General features: G+C 40.6%; 1 protein-coding gene across 1 annotated transcript in view; it reads right to left on the reverse strand.

Annotated features, from left to right (window-relative positions):
* Window positions 1-1,595: 1,595 nt before the first annotated feature.
* The window catches only part of LOC108361890 (bromodomain-containing protein DDB_G0280777-like), a 44,680-nt gene continuing 35,963 nt past the window's right edge, over window positions 1,596-10,312 (reverse strand). Inside the window, exons 4-7 of the mRNA XM_017614665.1 lie at window positions 8,136-8,238; window positions 5,472-5,497; window positions 2,618-4,532; window positions 1,596-2,586 (exon numbers count right to left, since the gene is read on the reverse strand). Of these exons, the coding sequence (XP_017470154.1) occupies window positions 3,805-4,532; window positions 5,472-5,497; window positions 8,136-8,238 (857 nt within the window). The 3' untranslated portion in view covers window positions 1,596-2,586; window positions 2,618-3,804. The remainder of the gene's footprint in view (window positions 2,587-2,617; window positions 4,533-5,471; window positions 5,498-8,135; window positions 8,239-10,312) is intronic.

The raw sequence follows: 10,312 nt of genomic DNA on the forward strand, positions 1-10,312 counted from the left end.
ACTTGCACCGGAAGGCATGCGAGCATGAATGTATGTATGCGCGTCAGAAAATCAGCGTGTGTCGCCAGTCGGCCAATGGTTACTACGGCTTTTTACTACTTTTCAGTCTGCAGGACTATTGGCACTGACACACACACACACACGCACACTAACATGCACGTACACTCGCATACTGGCTGGTTGAAGTATTTGTTTCCATTGAAGTATTTTTAAGGATTATGTCTTGCCATGATACCATCGTTAAATTGCGACTGTGAACGTGTGCTTAGAATTTTTGATTGCAGATAATTTGTATGATATGCCAAGGGGGAGATGAAGAGCGAAAGAGAGAGAGAGAGAGAGGGAGCAAAAAGAAAACAGATGGGATTGCGAGAGATTTTAAGGTTCTTATGGGTGCAATTTAAAGTGGATTGTTGTGCGCTGTTGGAATTATAGAGAATTTGAAAAATTGGAAAACGAAAAAAAAAACAACAACAACTTTGCTACTTTGTATGCCCTTACTGTATAAACACGTAACAATTCCAAGTAGTGCATGTCGCAAGTGGCTCCTAAGCCAATAAACATTTATTTATATTCTCAGGACTGTTTTGAAGTAAGCAAGTTTCTAAGAAACATTGATGGAAATGTCAGCATACATATGTATGTAGGAGAGTGTGCGCATATGTCTATAAAATACTTAAGAGTGTCGCCTGGCTTATTGTGTAGTCAGCTTGTTAACAAGTGGCTTTGCGAAAGAGATCAGTATCAATTGGTTTTACCAATCAATAAGTAAGACATTTAATTAGGCGCCTACTGGTTGTTGGCAAGATATGGTTACATTTTCAGGCAGATTGTAATCGATATTTGTGTATCCTTCAAGTGCATTTCATAAAATATGTATCTATCTACTTTTGTGGCATTAAATTTCAAGCGTTTCTTAGCAGCCGCTGATTACCGGCGGTTACTGTGTCACAGCGGGGTACTTATTTTGTTGCTTATGCTTTTGTTTCTATATAATTAGCACATATTGTGAAAAATAACCGACTAATTTAGTTCAAGTGGATGATAATCGCTTTGCCAACTGTAGCAGCTGTCGCTTTGAAATGTTTAGATAACAGTGGCTTTGATCTTGCTACTAATACCAGGCAAACAGAGAGTGTTCTTTTTTTATGACCAGGAGGATCACCTGGTGTTGGGAGGGGCCTTAAAGGTACATCAGCTGCTTTCTAATATTTCATTTGCAAGATTTTTGTATTACAATCAACCTAATAATATTGCATGCGGGCGTTACTTGTAAAAGTAGCTGGAGAATATTACTATTTTTATTCACTCAACATAATTGTGCCAATCTACTGAATCGTTTGTTATGCATTTTTCTCTCGCCACTAGCAATAAGATGGAAAGGGCGGTATCACTAACAAATATCCAGTGAATTTTTTCATGGCTGGTCTTAGTTGGACCTTGGACCTTGGTACTTCTTATTGTAGCTTCGTACTGAGAATGAATATGAAGAGGTTGAATCATTTAATCAGATTCTCCTTCGCTTCACTCACGCGCGACTAGGCTACTAACAAGTTGAGTCTCATTTCAAGCCTAGAAAGGTGGTCATATTTGTATCTAAAATCGTCTACCTTTTTTCGAAATTTCATACTAAAGCTTTACGAACGAATTCTATTATTTACGATCCAATTATAGGAGCAGGGTTTATACAGTATATAGCACGAGCATTCAGCTGTTGCTCTCAGAAAAATAAATGTTATCAGAAGAGCTTATTCTTCTTTTATTTAGACTAACCTCGTTGCATCTTCCGTCAGCGGAACTGTCGGCCAGGAATATAGCGTTAAAACTGCCGCCAGGCTTATTGCTACGGCAAAGTTCGCATCCAGATCCTACAGTTACAATGGTATAGCGTCAACTCTTTCTGAAAGAATTGACTTCTGATTATGGATCTAGATGAATTTCGCAGCAATTATAGAGGTCGAAGGCTGGCGTGAGATGGTTTAATAGATGGACAAGGGTCTAGGTGCGGCGGTGTTTTGCGCAGAGCTCGATCATGGTAAGTTCTTTTAGTTGCCGGACGACTGTAGCACTAACCATGTATTAGCCAAAAAGAAGACAGCGGAACTGTTGAGCAGTAACCGAATAAATAAACGAGTCAAAATTGCGACATAAAAGTTTTCCAGTTTAACCTACTAGACCGTAGATGTTGAGCAGCATTCCGTCATACATTTTTCTGCTAAAGACCACTTGCTGCGCACTACTCTCTGTAGTGAGTCTGAACCTCATTGACATATCCTTATTGAAGTCTAGCCTCGTTGTTGTTACTATTCCATTTAAAATCGACCCAATCGACCCCAGAGAGAATAATATTTCAAAAAAAAGTACTCTCCTGACTCTTGTAGTCTCAATGCGAAGGAGCTGTATTTAGCAGCGACATAACAGTCATAAGTTTTATCTGAAAAACGCAGCTCCCTAACAGCTACTAGATGAGAAATATTTTTTATTTCGCGAATAAGAGTTAACCTTTTCCGTTCCTCATAACTGTTATGCAGGATAAATTTGTTTTCTGTCGTCAATTAGAGTTATTTCCCAACCTTTACTTTTTTCCTTGCTTGATAAATCAACGTTTATTTTTTACCTTGCTTGATAACAGTTATTACTCCACGTATATTTTTACCTTGTCTGATAACACTTATTTACTCTTCTTTTATTTTCATCATTTTTATCTTCTTTTCCATCTCCGTTTTCGTTAATGTTTTTATCTTACAACTTAAAATATAAACGTTGGATAATAACTGTTATCAAGCAAGAAAAAAAATAAATGTTGACCAATAATTGTTATCAAGCAACATAAAAAGTAAACCTTGGGTTTTAAACTTATCGGCGAAATTAAAAAAAAAAATTCATTTAATAACTTCATAAAATTTAATTTTAAACTTCAGTATGCATGCAGGTATGCAGGCCTAAAAGAGCACTTTAAAATGCCTCAATAATGAAACTAATTTTGGGTCTAAAGACCAAGTTTTTTTGAATAACTAATTCAAAGGAAAGAAGAGTTATGTAAAAGCGTTCTGGTGGTCATGCGAGGCAATGATTTGCGAAAGCTTTTTTCGTTTTTTTTTTGTAGAATATAGAAATGTAGAATATGTACAAATAGCCACAATATCTTTCAGACCAGATCTAAATAGCTCAAAATGTATATTTCTTTGAGTAACCGTACAACTGAAGAAGAAAAAGGATCAGATATTTAGGGAAGCTTTTAATAGGACTAGATTTTTAAACCGCAACGAATGTTGGTTAAATTCAATTATCAAAACTGTTTTCATTATTTTCACTCCTTGCGGCACATTTCCGGAACCGACGTATACATAAACCCAAGCCGGCCTTTTTACACGATTGTCACATTGATAGCACAACTCACTTGATTTTGTTATCCCTAGCAATGCCCCAAAAGTTCAACTACATACACATTCATACATATGTATGTATGTATGTATGTGTATTACTTAAAGTTTACTCGTTGCGACCATACGATCCTTTGTCTATGCTTAATGCTTACAAAATTTCACCGCTCATTGCATCGTCATCCTCATACCCCTATAGCTGCACTCAATGCCATATCCAGTCATTCTTCAGCTGTTCGGAGCTGCATGATTTCGTCCATACAAATTCCGATGGCTCGACGACAACACGCTGCTGCTGAAGCTGCTGCTGCTGCTGCTGCTGTTGCTGGTATTTCTGATAATGATCCCGATATGGATTCACTGGCAGCAACGTCATTGCGCCACTCAACGTCGCCGGCCTATTGCACTTGTACGCTTCTACTCAGCTGGCCACCACAATTGTTGCGTTGGGCCACCGACATGACGAATCGTCACACAATTCAGACGCACCACGACGGCTCACACCACCAACCATACCGCCACCAAAGCCCACTGTCACACCATCGGCCACACTGCTGAGTGTACCGTGCTGCTGCTGCTGCTGCTGCTGCTGCTGCTGTTGTTGATGGTGGTGTTGCAGCGGCTGATGTTGCAATTGCATTGGCCTCGGCTTGTTGCTATTTGCCACCGGCAATGTCGGCGAATCGGACACCGATGACATAGACGAACTGTGTTGGCGTTGGTGCTGCAGCTGTAATTGCAATTCCTGTGGTTGATGGTATTCATGCTCGTATTCGTAGTCGGGCGCGCGTTGATGTTGTCCGCTTAGGCTGCGGTGTAGCGAGCTTTGAAGCGCATGTTGATGATATGGATGGTGGTAGTACTGTTGCTGTTGTTGTTGTTGCTGCTGCTGCTGCTGCTGTTGTTGTTGGTGTGGCAACTGTGGCGGCTGTGTTGCATTCGGTGTGACCGCAGCGGAATGGAGGGGTGCCGCTGATGCGCCCATTGCGGTCATTGTGGTAAGCGATGAGGCCGCCGAAAGCGATGGCTGTTGCAGGCCACGTATACTATCAGCTGGGTGTGCTGTATAAATATTGCTACGTCGCAAGTGATTGTTGTTATTGCTGCCATTCGAACGCTTGTTGCGTGACCACCATTGCACGTGCGTTTCTATGGTTGGCCAATGTGCGCAGAAATCGTGGGACGCGGAACGAGGGGAAAGAGAAGAATGTTAAGAAGAGAGAGATATTTGTAGTAGTTTCAGGGTAAATGCATAAATTCTTAATTTATTCAGTTTGTTGTTTTTATACTGATTGTAACTGTGAACGGGGGGAGAGAGCGCTCAAAATTTGTCTGACGTGCCGCGCGCAGCCACCATAACCGCCGCTTCAACTGTGGACGCAGTACATTCTTCGTCGCTCGTAGCGATAATATCCAATGCTGTTGGCTCTTCATACGCCACCGAGGAGGGCGCATAACTGTCACTGCCAATGCTCTCTACATCGGCCCTTCTACTGCTGCTCGCACTACTACCACTCGCGATGCTAATACAACTACCCGCAGCTGCCGCGCCAAGCGTCCGCGTTGTTGGCGGTGATGGCGGTGGTGGCAAAGAGCGCGTAAACATATCAATGCGTTGCGTTAGTAATTTTTGCCTTTGCGCGGCCTTCGTTAGTGCGTTTGTGCCGACGCCGACGCCGACGCCGCCGCTGCCTATCATCGCGGCGCTGCTGTAGTAGCTAGGTGGCCGATAGATGGTGGACAAGCTGGTGCGTTGCGTGCTCTGGCTGTCGTTGGTAAGCGATGAGGAGGAACAACTGTTGCTGACATATTGCAAGGGCAGCGCTTGTGGTGCACGTTTTTGTTTTTGTGTTGGCGTGACGGTATGGTGGTGGCTGGGCAACGGATACTGGACGTGCAGGTTACGATAGGCATTGGGATACAAGTGGTGGTGTTCGTGTACATATTGATTGAGGTTGTGATGGTGGTGGTGGTGGTGGAGTTGGTGTTGGTGTGGATAGTGGTGGTTGAGGTGTTGGTCATATTGGAGTTGTTGGTGGTGTTCGTGATATGAACTTGCATTGTCATCTGCTAGCTTAGTACACTTACCATTACGGTTGTTCGACGGCTTTTTTCTGCAAAGAAAGAGAGAGAGAGAGAGAGAAAAAAGGAAGGGTTTCAAAATATGTTCAATGTTTTGTGTAGATGATTTTGAAACTAATGAAACTAGCATAAGGTGGACGAAATCAATATAAAACTAATGTATTTTTTGAATGTCATGGTGGGATTCGGCAATAAATCTTTCCCATTATATTAACATTTATTACTATATACGTATGTATGTACCGTTATAATAAACTACGCTTTCAACCCCTTTGACAGCTGTTTTACCAATAAAAATCTACTCTGAAGTTAACGATCTGACAAGGTACATGGAAAGGAACATTTTGGGTATTAAAGGTCTGATTACGGCAACTTAACTTAATGTAACTTAGAACTTAGAAAATCAAATTGAGACAGACGTGGGCGTTGCCCTAAGTTACGTTAAGGTTCGCCTGTCCAAATATAAGCAACATTCATTTAAGGAAATTTTGAAGTGATAAAATCTAAACTAATAGTTCTAGGCGATGACCAGATACCGATTTTCCCATAAGAAATTTGGTGCAGGATCTAGCGTCTTGACGGAGAAACTGTATTTAAGACAGGACTATTCATTTCCAGATTACGGCAGCGTATTCCAAGTTGAGATATATGCATTTGCATGGGCGACCTAACTCCATCAAACCTCGCCTTTATTGTGAATAGTCAAGCTGCTGCCGTCAATATCTTTGGGTCGGTAGCAACTAACTAGATATACCGACAGCATAAAGTTAGTCTTTGCTGGATCTCCTCCTGCGCGCGAGGAAAGGATCTATGAAAGAATAAGGCGAAACAATTTAAAGTAAATAGATTTCCTTGAGATTCCTGTTTTCAAGAGTTAAGGGGATTGCTGGAGCAGCTACTAACAGCAGGTGAACAAATCTGTGCATGCACTGTATCGCGTGCAATCTGTCCGCCGCTCCGATAAGCGAAGAACACAGAGTTTTCTAGAGCTCCAAAATAGTCTTGCATAGATATGTAGAAGCCGTAGATATGTGGAAGATATAGATTCCACCCAGTACTTTTTATGCGAATGTACCACAAAATTTCGAGAACTTTGACAAATTATGGAAAATTATTTTAATGGGTCCATTGGGCTTAGCCCGAAATTTCAGGTTGGATTAAAGACATATCTTTTCGAGCTTGCAAGAGGGGGCACTTTCATTCCACTTTCACCCGCCTGGAATGGAACTGATATCCTTCTCGCTTCATGCAAGCTCTTACTAAGGGAACCTTTCCTTGGTGGAGCGGCTACCAGCTGAAACCTGCAATACAACGTACCTTACGTGGCCGAAATGGAATATTCGGAGATCGAGAGCAATTCTCAAAATCAATAGAGGCGTCATTTCACGGGCCATTGGCCTCCTCGCAGCACATATCCTGATAGGAAGGCATGCAGAAGGCCTCGGGGTCAGCCACAATCACTGCTGCAAAAGCTGCAACGGCGAAGAAGAGGCTGAGTCAATCAGGCAATTACCCTGTTATTAGCCTGCACTATGCAGGAATAGACAGAAATTCTCAGGTATAGGATTATGGCAGTGGCTAAGATTCATACACTTCACAAATTGATTTAAGGAGTAGGGGTTTTGGATCCATGTGGCATCACAATGGGCCCTTGACTGGGCCTTAGTGTGCTGGCTTCCTCTAAGCTTAGCAGCAATTTAAGTCTAATCTAAAGTTATGTAGGGACAGGTTTGGGCAAATTCTTTTCTTCGCATCACAATGTGCCTCTGAATAGATAGATAGCTGCTAAATAGGTACCTAAACTAGGCGTACAATAGGGTTAGGAGATCTATCTAAATCCCACTACACCTAGGTAATATCAGACCTCGATCCTTCAATACCGGCCTATGTACGGTTTAGAGTTATGTTTAATAAAAGTTCATCCTAGCACTAGTTTTGTTGATAGGAAAGCTAATGCAAAATATCATATAAGTTACAACTCTTTCGGTCATAAGTATTTAATTCATTATTTCACAATTAACTGAGCAAAAATAGCGACGGCAGAAAGTAGTGCCCGAAACGAGTAAGTTGTTGTAGAATGTTTGGTTTGTGTCAGCTGTTACTAAGACCTGATGAAATTACTAATCCTCCTCAACAGGCTCAGCAAGGGACATCTCCCATGCTGTAATGAAAATTTTACTAACCCTCATAAACGCAGGGCGCCCAATGTGTGTATAATACATACATACTTACATATTTGTATATTAGTATTCCAGCATTTGCCTAGCGGTTAAATAACGTCAAGGCGACAGACATGTTTAGACTCATTAAAAGCGTTAAGTTGCTTAAGGACAAATATGAACGGATAGTAGATAGTTATTTTGTTTGTGGAGCTCGTATCAAGTTATTTTTGTGTATCCACCCATGACAAGATTGCCACAATTGGGTTAATACCTAAGCTATTATTGCTATCACAATGTAGCTAAGCCTTCTTAATTAGTTTCATTATTATATATTTACATATAACTAAGTAACCCCCAAACGAATGCCACAATTCGGTTAAGAATATTTATGCTAAAGTATTTAAGCTTATTCAAGTTCCTTTTTACATACATACATATTTATGTGTAGCGAATATACATATGTATACAAACATGTAGATATGAAATATTTTTGAAATTTCTCACTTACCTTCGGCAGCGTACAACCGTCACCATGATGATTGCGCCCAGCAACGCCGAAATCACCGAAACGATAATCAGTGTTAAGGGCCAACCCAATTCGGAAGCTTTTTCTGTGTGGGGAAAGAGAAAAGCAAAAAAAAAACATAAACGGAAATTAGTTATGGCATACCATATCCGGCGGAAAAAGGAGATAACAAAATCCTTTACTACAACTAGTCATTCACGGAAATTCACTGCAGAAAAATTAAAAGGCCATTCAGTGGAGTAGATAGATACATACTTGCAGGCAGAGGTGGAGTTATGCTTACACATACACACATCTCAAACACACATCTAGTATGCACATTAGAGTGCCACATGCTCCAAGGGAAGTAATTTACAGAAAAAAAATTGTTTCTTTTTCGCCAAGCGAAGCTTAAAAAAATAATTCAAAATCAAAAACTGCTTTACTTTCAGCTCCAAAACGCTTATGAAAACAGCTTGCTGTATGAATACTTTCATATAGCTACAGCAGTTTGAAAGCTTCACTCAGCTCGAAACGGCTTCGTTCGGCTCGGGCCCGCTTACTGTGTGAACGTACCCTGAGGCACTCGCTACACGCAGAGAAAAATTTTGTTTTATGTAAAAGCAAGTCCGACAGGATAAAATTTTTCACTTTTTGTTCCTAAAATTTTAAATAAAATATATTCAGTCCTAAGCCTTTCAAAAATATCAATAAGCATGAAAGCAGAATTTGTGGCCAAGAAAAAATCATAAAATTAGAATTTCTAGTTCCATTTAAAATTTTTTGAACCAAATGAACTTTTTTTGCCGAAATCCTTGATATGGCCATGATTTAAGTATCAAGTTTTTTTTTGGTCTTTTTTCTGAGTGTAGTTTGGTATGCTACTTATAGCCAATGACGTGTGTGCTTATAATCAACAAGATATTACTCAGAATAAGAGGTAGCGCTTCTATAATCAATTCGTATGCTGTTGATCTAGCCATTATCATTTCTGGTGGATGTCTAGCCTCGATGAGTGAAATTTTTAAGCGAATATTGAAAGAGTGGACAAATTGCTCCTGAGACTAAAAGTACCAGGACAGTAAACACAACGGTAACTTTGTGAAAGTAATTTTCGTGAACTAACCGGTAAATAAAACTTTATCGCTTGTTGGATCAGCTTTATATAGGCTTCGTACGTCACAATATATAGAGCAAGATGGGTGGGAGGAGGAACTACGATACCATCACTACATCTATCATTTCTTTAAGGGCGGGTCTGGAAGGAGTGAGAAATTGGAAGCTTCTGAAATCTGTCTGCAGCTTTTGGACTACTAAAACATTTTATATGATCTATGGGATCTAAGCTGCAACTAAAGCAGCTGATTTTACGGAGAATCTAGCTTCAGATAGTCCGAAATTAGATCAGCAATGGCTACAATGACGAACAATCCTTGCGTTAACCTATGAACCGAATTCGCGAACTGCGCCTTAATAGTTGAGTCACTATAAACAGCGCACAAAGGCATGGAAAGGAATGTTTGGGATATGCTAGTGAAAAGTCGAAGAAAACTACCACTGGGTAACACAGCAAGCTTCTTGGTTCTGTTTTCTTCATCTCACACACTAGATTAGAAAACACACTGACCTCCACTTTCTTGAAAACACTCTAAGCATCAATCTATGGTCTATGTGAGATCTTATGGAAGAGCCAGTCGAAGCTAATCTACATTTAGCTCTTGAGTGATGCTGAACTGCTTAATAGCTATATTCCGCGAATCCAATCAAATCTACGAAAAAGTGCAACTTTTTTTAGGTGTGTGCCACCCTAATGTAAACCCCAATGTATGTAAATTTGCATATCAATATGTGAGGTATTAGTTCCGGACACACATATCATGAATATATTCAATGCACAGTTCCGGAAAAGCACCTAAAGCCTTTAGCTGTCTCCGCCTCGTAAATGCGCTAACAGCAACGAATCCTTTTTGCCATGCATACCTTAAAACATTTGCATAGACAATGATTGCAAAGCACATACACATAACCACAAGCACAAACATTCGCAAACTTCATCCTTAACCACTGCAATCACATAGTACACCCACTGACGTTCGCCCATCTGGTGTCCAAGCACCTTGCATCAGTCAGTCGCACTCGCACTCGCACTCGCACTCCACTTCACCCCACATTCCACACAA

The sequence above is a fragment of the Rhagoletis zephyria genome, unplaced genomic scaffold (genome assembly GCF_001687245.7).
Source record: "Rhagoletis zephyria isolate East Lansing unplaced genomic scaffold, Rhagoletis_zephyria_1.1 Rzeph_scaffold_00875, whole genome shotgun sequence".
NCBI lineage: Eukaryota > Metazoa > Arthropoda > Insecta > Diptera > Tephritidae > Rhagoletis > Rhagoletis zephyria.